General features: G+C 51.5%; 9 protein-coding genes across 9 annotated transcripts; 4 read left to right on the top strand and 5 right to left on the bottom strand.

The window, feature by feature from the left end:
• Positions 1-836: 836 nt before the first annotated feature.
• On the bottom strand, positions 837-1,763 carry HO173_009032 (uncharacterized protein; the record flags this gene model as incomplete). Its single annotated transcript, XM_037310928.1, has 3 exons — positions 837-1,204; positions 1,278-1,484; positions 1,541-1,763. 3 exons carry the CDS (start codon positions 1,761-1,763, stop codon positions 837-839), a joined length of 798 nt encoding a protein of 265 aa, XP_037162244.1.
• A 255-nt stretch (positions 1,764-2,018) lies between these two features.
• Positions 2,019-2,279, top strand: HO173_009031 (uncharacterized protein; the record flags this gene model as incomplete). Its single annotated transcript, XM_037310927.1, has 1 exon — positions 2,019-2,279. One exon carries the CDS (start codon positions 2,019-2,021, stop codon positions 2,277-2,279), a length of 261 nt encoding a protein of 86 aa, XP_037162243.1.
• Positions 2,280-3,065: 786 nt separating this feature from the next.
• On the top strand, positions 3,066-4,787 carry HO173_009030 (uncharacterized protein; the record flags this gene model as incomplete). The annotated part of the gene is made up of 3 exons (XM_037310926.1): positions 3,066-3,775; positions 3,826-4,603; positions 4,653-4,787. 3 exons carry the CDS (start codon positions 3,066-3,068, stop codon positions 4,785-4,787), a joined length of 1,623 nt encoding a protein of 540 aa, XP_037162242.1.
• Positions 4,788-5,143: 356 nt separating this feature from the next.
• Positions 5,144-6,990, top strand: HO173_009029 (uncharacterized protein; the record flags this gene model as incomplete). The annotated part of the gene is made up of 8 exons (XM_037310925.1): positions 5,144-5,485; positions 5,545-5,878; positions 5,939-6,238; positions 6,284-6,353; positions 6,403-6,422; positions 6,471-6,558; positions 6,608-6,695; positions 6,763-6,990. The coding sequence occupies 8 exons, from the start codon at positions 5,144-5,146 to the stop codon at positions 6,988-6,990; spliced, it is 1,470 nt and encodes a 489-aa protein (XP_037162241.1).
• Positions 6,991-9,102: 2,112 nt separating this feature from the next.
• On the top strand, positions 9,103-11,460 carry HO173_009028 (uncharacterized protein; the record flags this gene model as incomplete). Its single annotated transcript, XM_037310924.1, has 3 exons — positions 9,103-9,208; positions 9,261-9,395; positions 9,458-11,460. 3 exons carry the CDS (start codon positions 9,103-9,105, stop codon positions 11,458-11,460), a joined length of 2,244 nt encoding a protein of 747 aa, XP_037162240.1.
• Positions 11,461-12,286: 826 nt separating this feature from the next.
• HO173_009027 (uncharacterized protein) lies at positions 12,287-16,139 on the bottom strand (the record flags this gene model as incomplete). Its single annotated transcript, XM_037310923.1, has 3 exons — positions 12,287-12,996; positions 13,048-15,963; positions 16,088-16,139. 3 exons carry the CDS (start codon positions 16,137-16,139, stop codon positions 12,287-12,289), a joined length of 3,678 nt encoding a protein of 1,225 aa, XP_037162239.1.
• Positions 16,140-16,912: 773 nt separating this feature from the next.
• On the bottom strand, positions 16,913-17,997 carry HO173_009026 (uncharacterized protein; the record flags this gene model as incomplete). The annotated part of the gene is made up of 3 exons (XM_037310922.1): positions 16,913-17,786; positions 17,843-17,880; positions 17,995-17,997. The coding sequence occupies 3 exons, from the start codon at positions 17,995-17,997 to the stop codon at positions 16,913-16,915; spliced, it is 915 nt and encodes a 304-aa protein (XP_037162238.1).
• Positions 17,998-18,435: 438 nt separating this feature from the next.
• HO173_009025 (uncharacterized protein) lies at positions 18,436-20,339 on the bottom strand (the record flags this gene model as incomplete). The annotated part of the gene is made up of 4 exons (XM_037310921.1): positions 18,436-18,961; positions 19,022-19,779; positions 19,835-20,090; positions 20,146-20,339. 4 exons carry the CDS (start codon positions 20,337-20,339, stop codon positions 18,436-18,438), a joined length of 1,734 nt encoding a protein of 577 aa, XP_037162237.1.
• Positions 20,340-22,436: 2,097 nt separating this feature from the next.
• HO173_009024 (uncharacterized protein) lies at positions 22,437-23,519 on the bottom strand (the record flags this gene model as incomplete). Its single annotated transcript, XM_037310920.1, has 4 exons — positions 22,437-22,784; positions 22,855-22,990; positions 23,060-23,438; positions 23,495-23,519. 4 exons carry the CDS (start codon positions 23,517-23,519, stop codon positions 22,437-22,439), a joined length of 888 nt encoding a protein of 295 aa, XP_037162236.1.
• Positions 23,520-23,585: the final 66 nt, after the last annotated feature.

Here is a 23,585-nt window from a genome sequence, read left to right as displayed (position 1 = left end):
TAGGCGAAACGGAATGAGGACGTGCCATCGGCGCTTGCTATTTACTTTGCAATCAGCGCTACGTTTCGATTGTAGTTCTTGGTGCTTGCTAGCTTTAACACAGAAACTCCTGAAAGGAACTAGTGACTCACGGTATTTGGTGATGCTCTACTTCTACATAGTAGAGGTGCCAAAAGATCAGCCCGGCCGTCAGTGTTATTCCTACCATTATCCGGACCGTCGTTTAGCAAGCAGCATTGAGAGATTTGACCACATCGCTCGCAATCCTGGTCGCTAGATCCTTAACGAGGCTGGCCTTTGCGAGCCATGGATGGCCAAAAGACGAGAACTTGAGCGGAGCGTCTTCCGGGGACACAATCCAGCATAACGCAAATCCTCTATTCGCAGTCCAGAGGCTAGAAAATGCTTGTGATACGCTATACCATATCTCCCATGGATGGAGCACTGTCGACACATGCTGTATTTGTCACAGTGCATGCCACGCGGTGAAGTACAGCTGGCAAACAGCGGGTGCAAACTTTCTCAAGAATAATAACGACCTTCGCTCTTCCCAGCCCCGTAACGCACTGGCGAAGTCGAAGATCGAATCTGGACGGATTGTTACAAGAATTCCCATCCTCCATCTTGTTTCTTTTCATCATCTTTTCCTGGAGAATGAGGCTCTGATCGAGTAGAGAAAATTGAAAGCAGAACAGGAGAGGGTTTCTCCAGTGCATTGTGGTATGATGTATAGCATATCATTCCGTTCTCCAACTGTGTAGTGATTCAGCACACCACTCATCTATCGAAATAACCGTTGCAACATGCGAGCCTCGCTGCAAACAAGTATTACTATCTCATGACCTTCTCCTTCTCCTTTGTTTCGAGGCGGCAGTGTCGGCGACGCTGGCCAGTGGTTCTGGAAGATCGATAGATACCGTCCCGTTGCCTGTCTCCAGACTTGTCCCATTGGCTTCTTCTCCCAAATCCGGATTCTCCCACCAAGGCACACAGTTCCCTCTCGGCTGCATCCTCTCCCCTTGCTGCAACAGTCGCTCCGCACGCTCACGGAGATCAATTCTTTCACGCAAAGTAAATGCTCGGTCAACTGCGAGTAGTGCAACTTGCGAGAAGTGGAAGGCCATGATGGGATCATAGTTTCCGGGGGACAGCCAGTCGGGGACTACGTTGGCGAGGGTAACTGTGAGGAAGGCGGTGGACGTTGCTGGAGAAGTTTAGAACGTTAGCCGCGGATCGAAGTCTCTCTCCGATGCAAAGGAGTTTTAGGTAAGACGTACGGAATGGTCTATCCAGTTCAGTCTCTTCAGCCGTGATCCAGCCATTCATGACCTGGAGATCAGTCGTTGCGAAGCCGCCAATTTCGAAAGGGCCAGTGACGCATGAGTTCAGCACTTCATCTGCCATATGGCGGACTTCGTTGGGGATGATATCGTAGGTTCGGGGCAAGCGCGGACCAGCTACGTCGACTTGGATCATACATGTACCTGAAACCCATTCAGGATATTAGGCAAGGTTCAAAAGGCCTGGTATAGAGACTGACCGTATGATCTACTCAAGGGTAAGGCGTGTGGTCCAATACCACTGTGGACTGCGTATGAGACATGGGTGTTCCCCTTCTCAAGAAGAGCAATAGCTTTGACGCAGTCACGGCTGTTGGGGAACAAGCCGTAGTACTCTTGACAGTACGAGTATCCTCCAATATCCTGAAGAGTTGATGAGAGGTTTTGACTCGCCAGAGCCAGAAGCGAGGAAGTGAGATTCATTTTGACCACTTGAATCTAAGATGTATCTGATCAGCGAAGAAGCTAGATGGAGTACCTATCATCTTCGATACTTGGGGAAAGCTGAAGATATAACTGGGAGTTTTGGCAGCGCATATACAGGTGCTTAAGGTGGACCACGCATAGAATGAGTCCAATTAGCGACATCCCCTCTGTTGCGTGTGGATGCGATACGCGAGGTGGTACCAGTCATGTAGTTCATGTTGAACAGCATGTTCAGTCAGCGACGGTTTCCCAATGATCTTGTGGCGGATTTATGCTCTACGTCAAGATAGCATCAAAGTAGCAAGTCTGGACCGCGATCCACCAATGAAGGCGCCACTTATTAGCAGGAGCAGTAGCAGTAGCAGAGCAGAAAGAGAGCAGGAGCAGGAAGGAGCAGTAGCAGTAGCAGGAGCAGTAGCCATAAGTGCTTTTGGTGTCTATACTGAAAGTCAACTCAGTCGATACGCCAGGCAGAACAGCATGCCACCAACGCTGCCAAATGTGGAGATCTGATTAAGATTTAGCGTGAAGAGGCACACATGTCGTCTTGCATCCGATGCAAAGCCTACCTTAGTGTACAACTCCTTCACCCCCACACTAGATGTACATCGAAAATACTTCTCCGATTGACAGTTATATTGGTTGTACGGACAATAGACCAAATGATCCACCTGGTTTGAACGATCTGACGCTATCCCGCTCCAATAGTGGCGGCGCCGCCAGTACCTGCATCTGTCCTTACGTCCGCCCAAAAATATGAAGACGGCCAGCTCTGTAACGATGTCGAATGCAACGAAGCAAGGATATCTGGACTTGATGCCCTGCATGTACCCATACTTTACGTTATCGCTAGTCATGGGCCCCACTAGTGGTGGGGTCAATCTCGGAAGAGTTGGATAAATAGCCACACAATCCACTCTCCTCTCCTTCTTCCAAAAATCAACACACCTTTTTTCGGAAGCACAACGGAAGATAATCCTCTTTTTCTCCTCTACCTTCAGATCGCACCTTGAAGTGCGGTCACAAACACCGGCAAGACGTATTCCAACTTGTTAAATTCGTATGTTCCCCTCCCCCCAATTGAACTCCTGCTATGTGGGACAAGTCCACTCTATCCGTGCAAGGCTATACACACAAAGCAACTAGCCCAATGCAATGGTCACTGACAGCTCCCTCCAATAGTGTTCATCACCCCTATAACGGAGGCCGACGCTCTTCCGCCCCAGGAGGTGCATCGGACTCGCCCTACACTAGATAAGAAAGATCCTTGATCAAGACTATCAACATCAACCCGCAAATATGGCTCCTCACGCAGAAGGTCTCAACGGATACACCAATGGTACCGGGCAGACTACAGTGGCCAACGAGCACAAGGACCTCTTCACTGTCCACTCGCCCAACGTCGATTACACGGACAATGAGATCAAGAGCAAGTACGTCTACCGTACGACTTCCGTCTCTCAAGCTGGGGATGGCAAGTACGTTGCTACCCCAAAAGAGACGGTCTATGACTTCAAGGTAGAACGTAAGGTGGGAAAGGTCGGAATGATGCTGGTCGGTTGGGGCGGAAACAATGGCACCACCGTCACCGCAGGCATTATCGCCAATCGCCGGGGTTTGGTCTGGGATACTCGTGAAGGACCTCGTGCTGCCAACTACTATGGCTCTGTTGTCATGAGCTCGACCATGAAGCTTGGTACGGAAGCGAACACCGGCAAAGAGATCAACATTCCGTTCCATGATGTTCTGCCCATGGTTCACCCGAACGACCTTGTGATAGGCGGATGGGATATCAGTGGTATGAATTTGGCTCAGGCCATGGACAGAGCGGCTGTGCTGGAGCCTACATTGAAGGGCATGGTCAAAAAAGAGATGGCCGAGATGAAGCCTCTTCCCAGTATCTACTACCCAGACTTCATTGCGGCGAATCAGGGAGAGCGTGCCGACAACTGTCTTGAGGGCTCCAAAGCCAGCATGGCTCATGTCGAAAAGCTGCGCAAAGACATTCGGTATGGATTACCGCCTTCCAGCCATGCTACTGTGACTGACGAGCGAACAGCGATTTCAAAGAAGTTCATGGCCTAGACAAAGTCATCGTGCAGTGGACTGCCAACACCGAGCGTTACGCTGATCTCGTCGAGGGTGTGAACGACACTGCTGAGAATCTGATGAAAGCCGTCGAATCTGGACACGAGGAGGTCTCTCCATCCACTGTCTTCGCAATTGCTTGCATCCTCGAGAACGCACCTTTCATCAACGGTTCGCCTCAAAACACCTTTGTTCCCGGTGCTATCGAACTTGCTGAGAAGCACGGTGCCTTCATTGGTGGCGATGACTTCAAGTCCGGCCAGACCAAGATGAAGTCCGCCTTGGTGGATTTCATGATCAACGCGGGGATCAAAATCACCTCGATCGCCAGCTACAACCACCTGGGCAACAATGACGGCATGAACTTGAGCTCCCAGAAGCAGTTCCGATCCAAGGAGATCTCAAAATCCAACGTTGTTGACGACATGGTCGAAGCGAACAATGTGCTCTACAAGCCTGGAGAGCATCCTAACCACACTGTGGTCATCAAGTACATGCCAGCCGTTGGAGATAATAAGCGCGCACTTGATGAATACTATGCAGAGATCTTCATGGGTGGACATCAGACCATCAGCTTGTTCAATGTCTGCGAGGACTCGCTCTTGGCTTCTCCACTGATTATCGATCTTGTTATCGTTGCTGAGATGATGACTCGTATCACCTGGAAGGCCAGCGAAGGTGACGGGGCTGCTACGAAGGACTACAAGGGCTTCCACAGCGTGCTTAGCATTCTGAGTTACATGCTGAAGGTAAGACTTCTGAATCCCTTCTTTTAAATACTTTGACTAACTTCCTTAGGCTCCTTTGACCCCTCCAGGCACGCCAGTTGTCAATGCCCTGGCCAAGCAGCGTGGGGCCTTGACCAACATCTTCCGCGCTTGTGTTGGTCTCCAGCCAGAGTCTGATATGACACTGGAGCACAAAATGTTCTAAGCCCGCTTCATGGACTGGTTTTGATGTAGGATGTGCTGAGAAGTGGATGGCGATTATAGGACGCGACGAGTGGCCTTGCAGTTGTAGGTTGAGGCTCCCTTAGTACTCTCGTTTAGGCTCAAGGAAGATGCCCCCTGACTCGATCTGCAATGACTGAAATACATGATTGATGCTCTGATTTCGTTGTGACGTCCTCCACGTTTGCCCTATAAATTAGCGCCAAATGCAGCCGAGATATCGGATGAATGCAATGAACTCCACCATCATTTATCCATCACTTTCCAACTGTTGGCGCAAAGACGCTATTGTTCTCTTCCCATACTTTTTATTAGTATCAAACCTTTCGATCCCCGCCAATGGCACCGCAAATAGCCTCCATCCAATCGTTCTTCCAGCCAGAAACTCCCTCTGCTCAGAAAACGCAAAAGCCAGCACCGCAGCATCATCGACCCTCTGATACCGGCGATGGCTTCTCCTCCTCCGAGATCGAGGCCGCTCTTCACCCTGCATTGCACAAATGGCAGCCACGCACAACGTACAACGAGACTGACATTGGCGATCTGGTCCCTGGCCCAGGTTGCGTAGCGCTGATGGGCAGGATCGTCAATTTCCACCACATCGCGACACCAAGCAAGATGCCCAAGGCTGCCCAGGGATGCTTGAAGCTTACTGTCAAAGACGATACTGGAGCCTGCTCGGTGAATACCCCTCCATCAAGCCTACTTGCCCTGAGCCACCCACTTACAGACACGCACAGGTGAAGCTCTGGTACGCAAAAGTTGACTACAATCTCCGTCTCGGCCTGCTCGTCTCAATCTGGACAACTCACGTCTCCAACGCGGAGTCCAGCTCCTTGACTGTGCAAGACGCATCTCTCGTCACCTCCATCTTTCCCGAACGAGACAACAGCTGCTACTTCCTGGCGCAAGAACAGAGCGACGAGGGCGTGATGTGCAAGACTCCGTTGGGCTATCGCGATGGCAAACAGCTGGATGGGTTGATGACGTTGAAGAGCTTTATTGAGGGAGGTCATGAGCTTGCGGACGGGAAGATTCTGGTATGTGTGAAGAGTATTGGGGGGAGAAAGAAGTGTGAGGATTGCCCTGCTCCAATGAGAGAAGACGAGCACGGCGGGCTGACTGTCTTCCTAGTCGTCACCAAGAAAGGGCAAGAAGCTGAGAAAGTGGACGTCAACGTATTTGACGACACGGCAGATGCCAAACTCACCCTCTGGGGGCCCCACTGTTCCTCTCCGGCCTACTGGAAGACATCGTACACAGTCCTTCTCATCACGCGCCCTGGCTTATACGGTGACGGGAGACCACTGCTCTCGCTGACCAATAATACCCATGTGGATGTTGACCCGTGCATGACGGATGCGTACTGGCTGAGGGGCCATGCGCAGAGATTGACGAAGAGGGAGCATGTGAACCAGCCGTTTCCGGAGGGTGGTATGTGTCTCGGTCGATGGAGTTAGGTGGGGCTGATGGGGACAGTGTTTGATGTTGAGGAGGCTGCGGAGTCGGAGCTGAGGATTGTGTTTACGTTGGCCGATATCGATGAGTTGTGGGTAGGCATCACGCTCAAGCTCCCACGTGTTCTAACAGAATGGTAGTGTTCGAGCAGCACCGGCGGGTCAGACAAATTGTTCACTATGGACAGACGGCTTCTGATGCTTCCTAGAGCGCTACGTCGGATATCTCAGCCTGACGATTGTTGAATTGAACATCTACTCGCTTTATCAACGCAACATGCTACTGTGTACTGAGTGGTAAGGCCGGTGCGATTTGCTAATGGCCGTTCGCTGATTGTCGTCAAAGCTGCGGTGTCCCCATATTCGCCAACGCCGTCACCACAAAGTGCAAGCAATGCGAGAAAGACTTGGTCCTACGCATCAATCCGCGCTTGGTACGCCCACTTTGGACGCCAAATGCAGCCCCCTATTCTCTCGCACCGCTAATCGATATTATTCAAGGTTGGACTCCTAATCGATGAAACCGGCGCCATCACCTGCGGCAAGCTCGTATGGTCTGATGACGCATGGGAACAGCTCCTGGGCCGCACTGCAGAAGACCTGGCTGGTTCGAATCTGACGCTGCTGAAGTATCTGGAGAACCGTTTGCTATTCTTGAAGCTTGCTGTTATGTTCGGGTGGAGTGAGGATGTGGGAAAGCTGTGCATTTTGAGGGTTACAATTGTCTGAAGAGATATGATGGTACCTGCGTGGCTGGGTTGGCCTGATGTATGGGAAAGCTATCTCGCTTTCATGTTCGACTCATGTGCTCAGCGACGCCTTTACTTCGTCATTAAGAACGTCCGAAAACGAATCTTGACCCTTTTGCTTGCGGTAACGGTACCAAAGAGTGGAGTCCACAGTTTGAATTGGATTGTCAGGTGCAGAATCTGAACTTCTGCTGTAGTTGTAGAAAAGAAGACAGACGTTAGGAGCCTTCGCAGCCCGGGCTGTATCTTACATCATGGAAGTGTCACTGCGAGACGTCATCAGTGTTGTTAGTATGTCGTAGAGTGTGATGCTCCAGCTGTGTTTTCGTCTGCTATGGAGCGGAATCTTGAAGAAGGATGATGCTATCATTAGTGAGTTGTAGGTGCACGGAATGATGGCTTTTCGGCGCGACGTAAGTAGTGGTGGCCCACACTTGCCCAACACTTGCCCAACACTTCACCTCTCATCCCATCTTGAGTAACTAATGCCACAGGTCGCGGGGATCTCTTGCCTCCATATCGGACCTTGGTACCTACATTTATTTAACGAGACGGGTCTAGAGACTTGCAACAACACGGAAGAGCAGCCCTTCTGTCAGGGATCTTTGATACCACTCCTTGAAAACGGAGATACAGTAGTACTGCTGAGTCAAGATATAGATTTAGTGCATCTGCAGCTAGCCCGGTGAGTTCCCGGAGATGAGAAAGGAGTCTCGTTTGTATCTGGTATTTGGCGCTTAGATTGTGGCAGGGTCGGCAGGCAGGAAAAACCCCGGCGAATCATCTGTTTAGGTCTAAGAAATATAGAAAAGGCACGGCTCCACATATGCCCACTTCCTCCAGGCGTACCTCCTCCCCTTCAAGACTGCCACACCTCGACGCCGGCGCAGCACGTGTCCCGTATTTAAGCCTGACCCTAACCTAACCACCTTGACCAATCGACCTGAGAACGGGGATTTCATTTGGGGTCTCGTGGAAGCAAACACTGTGGACGGGCCACTCACGGTGCAGAACATTATTCGATTGTATCGATTTCAGGGTTGGAGGGTTGTATGCGGAGCTGCCCCTATTGAAACGTAGCTCCGACAAACGAGCTGAGCCAGCAGTTTCTCATCGGGATACGCATGTCACTCCCACTGTAAAGGACATTCTGCACATTGGACCATGCCAACGTCTCGTACAGGAGTTCAGGTTTCGGAGTCGAGTGTTGATGTTAAGATTGACGGGATGAAGTTGGACGCGAGGATCTTCAGGGGTATCTCCGTTTGGATCAACAAGCTTTACGCCAAGACGAGCCGCCGCTATCCCTTGCATTAGTGCGGTTGACCTGCAGGAGACGGCAGTACTAAAGTACGGAACCAATTGATTGAATACTTTAGGTTTTGCTGCAGTTGGAGACTCGGGAATAAAAGAAGGAGATTTGATGAACATTCAAAGCCAACCCAACATCCACATTCACCCCCCACATCTGCTACTTGTTTACTTGTCGTCGAGGTAGATAAAGTAGCTATCTTCAAAAGGAGACCAAGTGCCTACTTTATTATCTCCAGGCTGCCATAATTTCCTGTCAGTCTGTCAGATTGTCGAGAAGCGCCAAGCTTCGATCGCGCATCAAAAACCTAGACGAACTCGGTTAGTGGCGTGCCTCAAAGGGATTGCTCCATTTCTGCAATTCACCACTTCTGCTTCTTCAAATTCCTCGGCAGCACAGCTTCAACAGCGTGTTCGTAGAGCAGTGGGGATTGATTGACGTCTCTCCTTCAACATCCAGACAACCAATCCTTCCTTCTCTAGAGCCAAAGGCTCGAGACTCACCTTCATTTCCCTTGGGCGTCAATGGCCCAATGAATGACCTCCCATCCCTCGCTCCTATCAATCCACTCGGCGCCTACAGTAAATCCTACCTCGACGGCCACAAACAATCGTCATACATCCACATAGTATTGATTCATCACATCTACAGAGAGCAAGCAGGTTGGCATTTTGGGGGTCTCACGCGGAATAAACACGGATCGACGCATGTTTGTGCACCAGCAACACGAGAGCATTCCTCGACGCGGGTCTTAGTGTGGGACAGAGATGACAAGCAAACATGGCAAACACAACCCGTGCGTCAGGCTTCTTACCATCAATCAAATGCTCAAACTGCAATGTCGAGATTCCTATCTCAATGATGGGAGACCATGTCTGCTCTCAAGGTACCTATCACCCCTCGAGGGAAACTTCTTCAACATACTAATCATACCGCAGCTCCCCCTCTTCCCAGCTCTCGACTCCATGCTCTGAATGGCCCTTTTGCACCAACGACTCTGAAACATACAATGGGTGCTCCCCTTTCCAGGCCCCAGAAGCCCATACCTCCACGGCTTAATGCCGCTGCTACATGTATGTGACCGGATCCGCTCACATACACACATAGAATCCTCGAGCTGACTATATCATCAAAGTTGATTCAATCCTCCAAGCAGACCAGCATTTGCCAGAGCCAATTGCCGTGCATACCGCGCGGAGTGCGTCACCTGCAATCCACAGCAACGGCACCAAATCTCCATTCAGAATGCCCTTTCTTCGAAGCTCCACCTCTCCATTGCCAAGTCGTCCAGTATCGCCGGTATTACCCATGCCCCAGGACTGTGCTTTCCCTCCCTTCCCGACGGCCAGGTCACAAAGTACTACTCCCACTACACCATTGGAATCAAGCTTCAACTTTCCCTCGAGATCGGGCAGTCCCCAGGAACAGATCGGTGCAGTTGCTAGGCACGCGCCATTGAACTCACCAGCGAGTGGTGGTGGAATTCTGATGCAGAGGATGAACGGCATTGCGCCAGGCCCTTTCAACCTTAGAGAAAATGGGGACTTTAATCCATCAGGTCACAGGAAGTCGCCCTCCATGGGCAGCAGTCGCGATTTCGTCAGAACCTCGAGATCGGCCAGTCCCAAAACACATGTCCAGCGGCCGTCGACTTCAAGTTCGAATTACACACGCAATCCTTCTCTTTCAAGCATCTCGGCTGGGCCTAGATCCTTATCAAACCAAGGTACAACAGAAGTGCCCGTTATACCGTCGATGCCCAGACCATACTTCCAAGACAAGTCCGACGGCTCAGCACATGTGCCTCTACCATCTTTTGACTTCGGTTCCTTCGGAAATGAGGACCGCTCGCATACACTCCCAAAGAACGATCGTGACGCTGCTCCCTTCAAATCTCGCCCGAAAATGGATAAGACACATTCAGAGCCTTCGGTTCACTCACACAAACCTAGACCTTCTGTTGCTGTTGCTGCCATGCAACCTCTTTGCGAAATTGGTAGTACCAGCTCTTTCAAGTCTTCTCGATCAGTGCGAGGTCGTGCCGTCTCCCCAGCCGTAGGTCAAACCGGCCCTGAGCAGTCTGTGAACCCCCACGCCACTGAATCACGGGATGATCGAAGGCTTGGGGATGCACCTCCTGTACCCATGCCTGCCCAAGCCGCAGAAATCTTGGTGCATGACAATCCCAACCATAAGCCACACGAGTCGACCTCATCCAACGAATCTTACGGCTCTGGGGCGAAGAGTGGCAGCTCGGTTTCCACGCCGCACGAATCGACCTCATCCAACGAATCCTACAGCTTCGGTACGAAGGGTGACAGCTCGAGGTCTAGTCCGCCACTCAATGAGTTGCCAAAACATGGGAATGCGCACGCTTCTGGTGATAATCAAGCCAGCAGTATGTTCAAGGGTTTCATTTTCGGCGTTGAAGAGCCGATACCAATGCAATATGAACAAACTGCGAGTCACCTTCAGTCATCTCGAATGGAATCTCCAGCCCCACTCCGTCCAATGAAGGCTACCTTTCCTCCACACGAAGATGGATCAGTCCGAAATCGTTCGTCTGCTACATCTCCAGACGAGTACACAGTTTCTTCCTTCGCTCCCCAAATGAACAACCTTCGTGTGTCTCCAGCACCTCCAGCTCATCCCAGGTACCCAAACCCATCAGCTCGACGACCATCACCCGCCAACAAAGGCAACTGCCGTGGTTGTGGAGCCCTCATCCAAGGGAAATCGGTCAGCTCAGCAGATGGACGGCTTACTGGACGATATCACAAGCAATGCTTCGTGTGCCAAACGTGTCAACGACCTTTTCCGACGGCAGACTTCTACGTCATGAACAATCAACCATACTGCGCACGACACTATCACGAGCTCAATGATTCGCTGTGCACAAATTGCGATCGCGGCATCGAGGGACAGTACCTGGAGACTGAGTTGCAGCAGAAATTCCACCCTTATTGCTTCAGCTGTCAGGACTGTCACCTAATACTCCGAGACGACTATTTCGAATTCAACGGCAAGACACTGTGCGAGCAACACGCCTTTGGCGCCGCACGCACATCAACGCCATCTTCCCTGGGCCCTGGACGCCGGTTCCCCGAAAGAAGAACCACACGCCTCATGATGATGTGATTTGCATAATCCTTAATATCATAGTGATACCGCTAATACTTCCATGCCATCTATCTGATTCCTTGCATTTACAAAGCCTTATACCCTTCTAGACGAGCGTTGATTTTCCCCTTCCCAATGTATAAACCTAAATCCTAATGTTTACATCTTGCACCCTTGGTGGGCGTTTCCGTTTCTGTGGAACACGGCTTGCCGCAGCTTCTGGTTTCAAGGAGAGCATTTTCTGGAGCATTTGCAGCGGTCCCATGTGACGTGGTGTTTGACATGCAAGGTTTCCGAGGCACACCTTGGTAAGCCGGTGTGACGTGGAGAATGGATAATTAGTTAGGAGATTATTTATCCAATAATACTCATGCTTGACTACCACCTACATGCCCGTTTTGAAATGCCATCCGTCTTGCCTCGCCGTCAGCAGTGAACGTGCATCAACCCCAACCCAACCCACCAATCACATCCACAGGCTGGCTGCTACACTGGGAACCAGAAGCCGACGCCAGGGATGCTTGTCGAAAGCGACGGGAGCCGAGCTGGTCTCACAAACGCTGCGAGCGCCGCGATACGATCGTTCAATCATACACACATACACATCCATTCATTCATTCAAATATCCACCTATTGGAAAGATCATCACGCTGGCCCCGCTACCGCAAGGTAAGGCAAGGGAGGGAACGACAAACGAAACGAAACGAAAGGAAAGGAAACGAAACGCTCGCAGGCCTCCCGGAGACCCGCGTCGAGCTGCGCTAAAGAACCGAGGGAACTGGATACCATGAAACAGGACAGGATAGAATAGAGAAGAAACGACGAGACGGATTGGAGAAATCAATCAAGCTACGTTCGCCTCCCCCGTCCCCGTCGGCGCCGGATCCTCCCCCATCTTCGGCGGCGAATCCCGCCTCGCCGGGAAGCCCGTGCCGCCCTTCTGATCCTCGTACAGAGCCAACGCGTGGCCCCTCGCTTCCTTGAACCTCTCGAAGCCCGCCGGGTTGCCCCGCTCCCACGCCGACAGCTCCGCGGCCGTGGCGCGGATCATGTCGAAGACGGTCTCCGGGCCCAGCCGCTCGACCCTCTCCTTGATCTCGCCGCCTTCGAACGCTTCGAGCCGCCGGCGCAGGTCCTGCAGGTGTTGGGCTTCGGACTCCGTGCCGGTCGTGCCGTGGGCGTGGTCTTCGGTTTCGGGACGCAGGATGTCGCGTTTGATGCGCTGGTTGAAGCGGTGCATGCGGCCTTCTTCCTGGGCTTGGCGGGAGGCGAGACTGGGGGAGGAGGTTCGGCGGGAGACGGAGGCGGGACGGATGAGAGGGGTGGTGCTCTCGTCGATGTCTTCTTGGTCGGGTGAGGCGGGTTCGAGGGCTGGGTAGGTGGGAGTGGGGTGGATGAGGGTGTTGGGGTGTTCGAGGGAGGAGGTGCTGGCATTGTCGTCGGAGAAGGGTTCGGTGGTCGTGGTTGTGGGTTTGGGTAGGCGAGTCTCGGGGTATTCGTTTTCGAAGCGCTCGATCATGCGTTCGAGGGTGGAGTCGAGGAATTGGAGACGTCCTAGAAGAGATGTCAGTAATAGGTACGCTGAATGGTTAGGTGTGCACCCACGGTAGCTCAAATCATCGCCACCCTTTGCCTCCTTGATCAAAGCCGGCTGCAATCTCGCTCTGATCTTCCTCGCACTGTCCAACAGGTTCTTCGACATTTCTCGGGCTTTACCCTTTGAAACCTCGCTTCCCTGCAGGACCTTCTTTGGCGTCCCAGTACCGCTGTGTAACGGTGACAAATCCCTTGAATCTTTTCTTCCATCAGCAGCTCTGTTCAGACATATATCCAGTGCTTTGACCACGCCTGTGCCACCGACGATATAGTCGTCATCAGGGGCTGGGTCATCACTGTCGTGGTTCTCCGGAAAGCCATCGATGTGACCTACGAGGTGCAGCAGGATGTCCGGGACTGTCAACTGCTTCTCGCCGCCGTGAGGGTCAGCCATTGCCGCTTTTGCTGAATCTGACGTTTCCGCAAGAGGTAGGCGTTCAAGATTCCTCAGTGAGTAAGCCACAACCTGTTTCGCCAGAGCTTTGACAACCTCACTCGAATCTTGGCTTGGAACGTCAACGTCAATGCAGATAATCGTGTCTGAGACCCGCACGGCAGCCATCAGAGAGGCGTACAAAGCACAAGCTTCCTCTTGCATTGCTTCAGTCTTTGCCGATGCCAGCGGTGAAAGGAGGTGGTTTTCCAAAATATTGAGATGTGCCAGACTTTGGCTTTCTGGCAAGACTTCTGCCAAAGCAATGGCATGCTCGGGTGTCATTGCCACGTCCATGAGATGTATCCTTCTGATCATGGGCAACTGAGGTACATACTTTCGGATCAGTCCAAGAGCAGTCGGTCGAGTGAGGAAAAGATCGCGATTATGAGACAGATCGATGAAGCGGAGATTTGGAAGTTGTACCAGGGCGGGGAGTAGGGCCTCAAGCGATGATGGTGCAAGATTACAGTCGGCAAGACTCAATGCCCACAGTGTGCTCTTCTCGTCCACTGCCTCGGCCAGCATGTTGAGGTCTTCTCTAAGATCATTGCCGCCCAGATCAAGACCCTCGCACTTTCCGCTCCGTAGGTAGCGTATGACATGACCCAAGCCCTCTGGAGTGATGTTGTTACCCGCAAGACCAAGCCTGGTAGAGCCGCATCTCATGACACCGTCAACGATCTTCCCAATGCACTCGGTGCTCAGACCGCACTCGGCCATGATAAGCTCCTCCAGACGATGACCTCCAAGTCTTTCGGCTAGTGCTTCTTGCAGGAGGGTTGACATTCCAATCGGGCCAGGCGGAGGAGGAGTATGATGGAGAGGAGTGTGGTGATGATGCTTGACGCTATCCGCCATTGCTGATGATTTCGGGAAAGGTATCATAGACACATCGATACCTTTTAATGACCGAGACATGTACATGAACAGGGCAATATGTCGCCAGCCTTCGCTTCCAACCTTCGGATTATCCTTTAATATAAGCTTCTCGATCACGCCAAGCTGCTCTGTCACTTCCGTAGTCCCACCATTAATCCTTTTAGCAAGTTTCCTATTGTGTTTAGCTTGTTCCGGTGTCTTCGCAGCAAGGAGTCCAGCAAGTATGACGCGTACAGCTTCATCTCCTAAGCCGCAATTCTCTAGTACCAATCTCTTGACGGGCACAACGGCCAGGTAGTCCCCGAGGGTGATGAGATCTGGAAGTTGCATCCAGTAACCTGAGAGATCCAGACTTGAGAGGATTCCCGGCGTCATGACATGGCAGGCAGATGGTGAGGAGATCTGCTCGACTATTCGTTTTAAGATGGGCGTCTCTCGCAATTGACAACACCGTCGATATATACGTAGAGGGTCGGTTGTCGGTCGATCTTGAGACCTTGGCGGAGTGTCAGCGCCAGTGGGCGTATCGTTGGCGCTACTGCTGCTGCCCTCCCGACGTACTTCAATGGGTATCGAACCATTGGCCAAAGCTTCCTGGTGCTTCCGCTCTTTACGCTCTTTTCTTTCGCCCTCAGAGCGCTTCTTCTTTTCCTTCTTCCTTGTAGGTTCCTTGACCTCGCTGTTCTCCGGAGCCTTGGACTCTTGGGATTTCTCTGGTGGTGCAGGTTTCACTTCTTCTCCAGAAGCTTTGACGACTCCGTCCTTCTCTTTCTCTTCTGCCACTGTATTCGGATTCTTCAGCGCAGCACCCTCTCCTTTCTTCTGCTTCTGATCCTTCATTTTGTTAGCCTCTGTCTCGTGCTCCAATTTAGTGAGGCTCGATTCTTCCGTGAGGGACGGCGCAGGTGGTGCTTGCGGTTCCGTCTCGGTGTATTGGGCTGCGCCTGCAATTTCGACGTCTACACAGAATGCCACCCTCCGCAGCTTCTTGAGATCCAGATCTGGCAGTGAACACCTTTCACGGTACGGATCCACATTCATCGTCCTCCTTGGGCAGACTCCGCACGAACCCGCAGCCTTTGCGGTGCTGCCGCCACCGCTGGATCCCAGCCGTCTCAGTGCGCTCTGTATAAATGTATGCCCACCTTTGCCAACATTTGGTGGGGTGGAGGGAGGTGTGTCTGTCTTTTTGGCATCTTTAACTGTTGGTGTAACGGCTGCGCCAAAAGGATTTGAGAATTCGGGTTGAGGGGTGTTGGGTGGCGACTTTGAGACAGGAGATGGTAGTGAGCCGGTGCTGCTGGTAGGTGAATTCGAATTGGTGGAGAACTTTGAGCTTAGGCTTGACATCCACGAATTCCGTCGGCCCATTGGGGTTGCTTTGGGATCTTTCTGGTTCTTGGGAGAGCTGGGACCTGGCTCGACTTTTTCTGAGCTCGCACGTTGAAGGATATGAGGACGATGTACATGACTATGGGATTGTGTAGAGTAGGATCCATTGGCTTTGGGCGCAGTCGGCTCGTCTTCGCCTTGTGAGGGATCCTGCTTGTTTGGCAAAACTTTCTCATCCGGGGAGGGAGTGGAGATCGAATCCTTCTTCGAATAGTGGTCTATGCGCAGTGATCAGCATTCGGAGCAGAGTCGTACATGAGTGAACTTGGCGGCAACGCCCAGCTCCGCATCGTCTAAGCTTCCAATATGTGGTGGAGGCCAGTGAGAAGGAAGATTGCGTACCTTTGGGGGAGTGGTGCAACCAGCTCACGTCGACACCATGTATGCCCTCCATGACTGATTAATATGAGCTCTGACTAGGCGTTCGAGAACCGTTTAATGTTGGAATCAGTATGCCACTTTTGAAAATGCGCCCAGCATGGCGATCTGCGGGGTCACTCCGAGGAGGCCAATCGAGGCGGATTGGGGGTGTTATCGACGAAAAGGACGCATGATGCCCATGATTACCAAGTTTCCCTCTTCAGCGAGCGCTGCGACATACGTTCAAACGAGCACTGTGGACGGAGACGCTCTGTCTACATCACACGCGGGAAGATTCGAGAAACCACATTGTCGTCTGAGAGGCGGCGGGACCAATGATTACGGGATCAGCTACCGAGGGCATCCGTCCAGTAGAGTGGTTTCCAATCTGTGCAAAGTTCCAAGTAATTTTGCTGCAATGAAGGCGTTCAAGGTCTCGCAACTGAGGAAGTATATTTTCAAATTCATGCTGGTGTACCGGGTTCATTCTCTGATCCTCTGGGGAAGTGGAGAGCACGAGAGTAAAAGGGCTTGGCGTGGCGACATGTGGAAAAAAAGAGGTACTTTGGCCTGATGGAGAAGAACATACCTGATGAATTAATTACCGTCAGGAGACCACAGAGTCCAGATGTTTAGAACGCCAGAGGTTGGGGTTTTTAATGTTTGGTCGGGGATAGTCTAACGATGGGATGAGGAGCCCTTCAGTCAGAGAGCTTTTTTATTCATTGCTGGCTCGTTCTAGCTCTACCTGCTTGCTGAACGTATGCCAACGCCATCTAGCAAACTTTCTCATGCCACAAACCCTCCTCACATCGACTCCTTGACCTTCCCAATCTTCGCCTTGACCCTCTCCTGCTTCTCCTCATAGCTCATCTTAGGCAGCTTATGCTTCTTGCTCTCCGCCTTCCACTCATCCTTCGACTTCTTCTCTTCCTCTCCCTCCTCCTCGTCCTTCATAAACGGATCCTCTCGAATAGCCTTATGGGCCTCCTGATACATCTCCTCAAGCCCATCAGCCTCGATCTCATCATCAATGTAGCCCTGGAACTGCGACTTGTAGCGCTCCTCGTCGTCATCGGCGAGAGTCTCCATATACTCTGCTACGTGACCGCCGAAGATGTATTTGCGTAGGGACTCGGCGTCGAGCTCTTTGGTTTCGATGTCGTAGCCGGGGAATCGGTTTTCGGAGTGGGGGATTAAGATGCCTCCGTCTGATGCTCCCTTCAAGGCTCCGAAGACCTTAGCACCAGTAGAGGTACGAGCGAGGCCGACGTCGAGGAAGCACTTGAATGGGCGACGGTCCTCGCCATCGTGCTCGGCAGCTTCAGTGAGCTTGTATTCGCCATCCGCCTCTTCAACGCCAGTGAATGTATCAGCGAGTTCCAGCTTTGAGAGAGCGCGACGAGCGATCAGAAGCCCAACGCAGTAGGCGGCTGCCCAGTTGGTGAGGCCGTGCTTGACACCATAACGCTTGAGTTCGTGAGCGTAGGCGGCGCAGAATACCTTGTCACCCGTGATCTCCGAGGTGACGATCTGGCAGATAATATCTTTGTTGGTGAAGCGGACAACGAGGCGGTACTTGGGAGCGTTGTATTTGTTCTTGGCCTGAGTGATAAGACGCTTGCGGGCGTAGTAGTCGGTCTTTCCTGCTCGACGACGCTTGTACTTGGTTTGGTAGCGACTGTGCTGTTGTCAGTAGCTAGCTTCTATAGAGGAAAGACCGTGAATGATACTTACCTATAGTAGGCGCTATTTTTGACAAGCTTGGTGAAAGGCTGTGTCACAACCCGGAGTCAGCAATTTGCGCTTCAGATTCCATACCGAAGCATCTTGCAGAGACTCATCTCCAAGCATGGAAGAACTGCCACGAGCTCGAGCATAAGACTTACCATGTTGACGGCTATGCCTTGTTGTCGTTGTCAAGCTGTTGATTGTGGTTGTGTCGAGCAGAGCTTGGGAAGGAATGTTTGTGGGCATCAGATCTCGCTTGCGTTGTCAGGTGGGCGACGAGCCAAAAACTCAGGCCGCACAAAGGCCTCCTGAGGGAGATATCCTCCACGCGTGTTCTACTGATTCTGAAAGGGCTATTGGATGAGTTTGGTATACATATCTCAAATTCGATACACAACTTCTGTCTTCCAATGGAGATCGCGGCATTGGTACCTAATGGAAATGGCTCCACAAGAGTTGACGATGTACAGTGGACTGTGACGCTTTTCTTGCAAATAGCTGAGTATGTACAATGGGTATTCGTAGAAGAGAGGTTATGGAATGCGCCTGTATAAAGATCAAAAGCAACGCAAGCCATGCTGCAAATATCCATCCTCAGCCTATACAATGAAGAACCAGATCTTCTCCCACCAATTATTGGCTTTCCGCTCCGGCCAATGCGCATCCGCTGCGTCCAGTGCCGCCTTCCCAGTTTGAATATCTGCGTCTTCGGGCCTGACCCACCGCGTCCGCTTGAAGACCTTCCAGAACAGATACAGCCCGCAGTATATAGGTATGCCCACATAAGCCGTGATGAAGTCCTTATGATCGAATTTCTTCGTCTTGCTGGGAAACGTGTAGAAGCCATTGAAAAAAACAATTACGCCGAAGAAGGAGAGGGAGAACCAGGCGCTGTAGGGTTGGAAGCGTGATTTGAAGACGAGCGTGTCGCGGCTGATGCCTTGAGCGCGCAGAGCACTATGGAACCTGATGTACGCGACCGAGACGGACATCCAGGTCAAGATTGCGGTGATCGCTGTAAGGTTTTGGAACCATTGGAAGACCGATTGGGAGCCGGCGGAGCAAGACATGTAGGTCAGCAAGGAGATGGAGGCGGTAATGCCGATGCACCAGTATGGAACGCCCCTAATTTACGGGTGTTAGTGATGCTAGCGGTCATCGGAGAAGTGAGAAATTGTGACTTACTTCCTAGAGCATGTCAGTAGGAATCTCGGCGCTTGGCCGTTCTGGGCAAGTGCGTATAGATATCGGGATCCCGTGTAGAGGAATGCATTGGCAGATGAGGTTGCTGAGGTGAGAATGACAGCGTTGACGATTGACGGCAGAACGGGTACGCTGGCACGGTAGATGGCGATGACCCATGGTGAAGCGGCTCCTCCAGGAGAACCGTTGTGGATAGCGTCCAGGAGCCGTGACTCGTTGTATGGGATAAGAACACCAATGGCAAGTGAGCCGAGGACGTAAAAGAACAAGATACGCCAGAACACACGGCGGACAGCTTTTGGTATGTTGCGCCTTGGGTTCTCAGATTCTCCCGCGGCCACTGCTACCGTCTCGACACCACCGTATGAGTAGGCGGCATTGACCAATGTCGAGAAAAGACCGAAGAAACGACCTGTGTTGCCGTCCGCGATATATGGCTTCATAGCTCCAGGATGCTTCCAGTAGCGAAACCCGAGTCGGTCACGCGTTGGCCCTCCGCCAAGGTCAATAATGAAGGCAAAAATGATGAGTCCAATGATCGTGATGATTTTGATACTCGCGAAGACAAACTCGGCTTCACCGTATATGGAGACGGCAAATATGTTCAGGGCCACGACCACAACGATGATTATAGAGATCCAGGCTGCTACGTTAATGTCCACAGCCCCGTTCCAAAATTGTATCACAACAGCTGCTGCCGAGATTTCTGCGCAGAGGGTAAGAGAACAGGTGTACCAATTCTAAACATTCTTTTCAGGCTGCTGTAACACATGCACATTGGTGTTGAAGACTCACGTTCCATCCTACAGCGAAGCCCATTGCCCCGTCCACATATCTAGCACAAAATTGTGGAATAGCACCGGGTAATGGCAACCATGTCGCCATTTCACCGAGGCACTGCATCATAGCGTAAACAGCGGCACCAGTGAAAGTGTAGCCGAGGAGGAGACTGAGAGGTCCAGCCATGGTGAAAGCTCGTCCAATACCGAGGAACAGACCTGTACCAATTGTACCACCGAGGGCGATGAATTGGATGTGACGCGATTTGAGACTAGAACGTTCATTAATTGATCGCATCCCAATCGCCTGATACTTTATCAACGCACCCGCGAGTAACATAGCCATGTTCTTCAGCAGTCTCCACGTCGCCGTACATGTCCGCCGCTTCGCCGAGTTGTAGTCCCCGCTCCGCCGTAATCCTATACGGATCGTCGTACATCCTCGAAGAGTCATCGTAGAGCGCGGATCCCGTTCTAGTCTTCTCCAATTCCATCATCTCATACGAATCCTTTTCCGGCATCGTTCGCAGTAAGTTGGGAACATGCATTGAGCGCTCAAAACAGACAACGAAGATGAAAGCAAATCAGCAAGGAGAGGGAGTCCTTTGGACCTCGATCGCTTGATCCAGGCGAAAAGCTTTCAAAAGGACAAGAAATGATGGGCAACGTCACGGAATCCGCAGATGTACCTAGATGAAGAAACTACGGTCATAGAGCTTGCGCCATTGTTTTTGATGTGACCTTGCTACTGGCACTAGCGACCATTTCAATCAGCCTAGGGTTGTAGAGCGTAGATCTGGGTTGAAACCTTCATTATTGAATCCGACTTTTTGGTCTCACAACGGCAAAGCTACTTGCTACCGAGGTGCCTTCTCCTCAAGTCCAGAAGCCTGCAAGTTCATTGAAGCGAGATCTCTTGGGACAGGCGATGGAAAACCAAATTCTGTAGGTGTGTCGTGTGCAACAGAAAGGTAAGTTGGCCTAGGTCAGCACATGCAGGCGGGAGGCACGGGAACATGGGCATATTTCGGAAACCACATTTTGGTGCACCCCTCAGCGAAGAGGCAATTCAGGTACGATAGGTATCGGCACTTTCGCTCTATCCCGTTTTGAATCGCCTTCATCTTGAACGCAACAAGCAGTAGTCGATAAGCTCAACCGCTCGCACATCATGACCGCCCGTCAACGGGAAACAATTGTATAATTGAGTCGCCTAGACTAGTCCACATGTGATTTCTGGTCTGCTGGTCATAGCTCCGCACAAGGCTTTCCCCAAATCCCAAAGCATCAAATTTGGCTGGGGACTGTCAGCCTCGAAAGGATGTTAACGGCGGGTGATCGAAGTCGGGATAGGCGGGAGCCAGGGCGTCTCAGCCGTGATTGGCTCAATCTTCGCTTTGCGAGGACATCCCAAGTTTTGCGTTTCAGGCTAATTGAGGGGATTTTGTGTCCAATGACGACGCAAGATCGTCTCTGATTGTCGGCGCAAAGCTTGGAGGCCTTGACTTTTGAACTTCATTATAGTGCATGGTGGTACCGATATCGAAGTGAAGGATCTCATCACATCACCATCTCCCTCTGCCATCAGAATGAACATCTGATGTCACTAAGGGTCGTCCGCCGACTACTTATCATCTCGGATGTAACAGTCTCGAACGGCAAAGATTGGGGGTCTGTAGATACAACTCGAAGCAAGTACCTAGCGGGCAACTTCCAACTAAGGAAGTGCTAGGTGCCAGTATGAAAGTCGAGCTTGAATTGGTGGTCTTGGTTAGCGCGATGGTCGGACGAGTGCCTTCTTTCTTGGCGTGTGAAAGCCCCCACCATCAGCTTGCCCTGTCGCTTTGCTTCGGTCTGTCAAGGACCGCGACAGTGATGAAAGTCTTGGGGTTTGCTTCTGGCGCTTCCTCCATCCATACCGAGAATGAAGTCGAGAATGACGTGGATGCTGAAGTAGCTCAGGTGTGCAGGGCCGCAATCAATCTCGTCAATGACTCGTACTTTTTGGCTCTAACATGTAGGCTGCATCTCAGCTGCACGTTAGTTGAATGGCATGCCTATAGGTCGCCGTAGCAGTTCAGCGTTTTTGAATTTTAATAGGAGCCTAAAACGTACTTACGAGAAGAGAAAAGAAACAATTGATGTGTAAAGCGTTCCGTGCTGAGTGCATTTGTGTTATGAAACCTCTTGTTGCCTTGATGTTCTCAAGAATCACATGGTTTATACCAAGGATTACCCATTCTTCCGGCAGCGCATCTGAAATGTGTCAATTGAGCATTGAACGACACTCCAAACGTCCGTTGCAAACGTTCTATTTGACTGAGAGGCTTTGTCTCCTTTGGCGATCATGAGTCAGGTAGAATGCGAGTGGGTCCACCGAAGAGCGGCAGTTGCAGAGCAGAAAGAAATATGTGGAGGGAGGGTGGAGGATGGTACGTTTGAGACAGGTGGGGACAAATAAGTGCGTAACAACGCATTGTCTCCACCAAATTTATCGTCATATTAGCACAAGAGGTTTGGTTTTTGACGGATGTCTTTTATGTATGAAGTCTCCTTCGTCTAGCTCTTTTGTTCTATATTCCAACTCCCAACGCCTTGCTTTCACCCAGCCTCATTCGTCATGAAGCTACCTTCGCAGAGTACTTTCCTGCCGCTTGATCAAATAACGAGCTCTTCTCTTGCAAGTCGACCAAAAGTGGGTGCTCAGGCGCTATTCCCTTCAAGCTTGATGTAGGCTCGCTCGTATCTTTGCTTGAGATCACGTTCAACACAATTGAGTTCGCAATAGCCTCCATATCATTTGGATCTTTCTGGACAGCCTGCTGCAGCGCTGCTTCGGCTTCGGGTAACCGGCCCAGATGCAGCTCTGCGACCGCTTGACCAACGAGTGATTTGGTTGCGGAGGTGGAAGGCGCTTGGGCCATTTCTTCGAAGACGTAGAAGGCTTGTTGGTAGCGTTCGCCGCCCTGCAAGCGTAGAGAGATATCAGCTTCAGTCTTCCGGGGTAGGACCAGAGGTCAGCTAGAAGTGATATACCATCCGTAGACCAACCCATGACTCGGCAATGTTCACAAGCAGGCTATCTTGGGCCCATTTGCGTGCTGCTTGGACTTCCTTGAGGGCGAGATCTGTCCTATTTTGCTGGAGATGTATTTGCACGATGAGAGCTATCCTGTGCAATAAGTCTCCGTCAGCGTTCGGGAACGTATCAAACGGGTATAGAAAGGGCTGGACCTCGTACGCTTCAAGGCTTCCCTGATGCTTGCTTAGTAGCAATAGAGCTTCCTCCGTTTTCCCTGCAGCCTGTAAGACCGTTCCGCCGAGCAATTGCACGGTTGTGTTTTCTGACTCCGTCTCGGCCAGGCTCTCAAATTCGGAGACGGCATTTGAAGTGCTGCCTGATGAATGTTGTGCGAATGCCTTGACAGCAGCGAACTCTGGCGCACTGCCCGCTTTCCCTATACTTGCAAGGACTTCCTTGGCTTGACCGACAGCGATCTGAGCTCGCAGCTGGAGTACTCGAGCTGGCGTCTTATTTTCGGAGGAGAGAGAAGAGGTGTCGAAGTCAATTACTGTTTGATATTGTCCTTGGTGAAAGGCATTGTGGATGTTGAGTAGCTCTAGTGAGTGGTTAGTACTGGGCCTTTTTTAATGCTCCCTTTGCATGTATGCTCACCCCCCTCTGCTGAGAATGGATCCATGATGACAGATTAAATCCGGGGAGGCACGAGGATACGAAATCGATAAAGTAGACACTTTGGACAAAC

Source organism: Letharia columbiana (genome assembly GCF_014066305.1).
Source record: "Letharia columbiana isolate WasteWater2 chromosome Unknown Sc0000036_s0, whole genome shotgun sequence".
In the NCBI taxonomy this organism is placed as follows: Eukaryota; Fungi; Ascomycota; class Lecanoromycetes; order Lecanorales; family Parmeliaceae; genus Letharia; species Letharia columbiana.
This window is presented reverse-complemented; position numbering and strand designations above follow the sequence as displayed.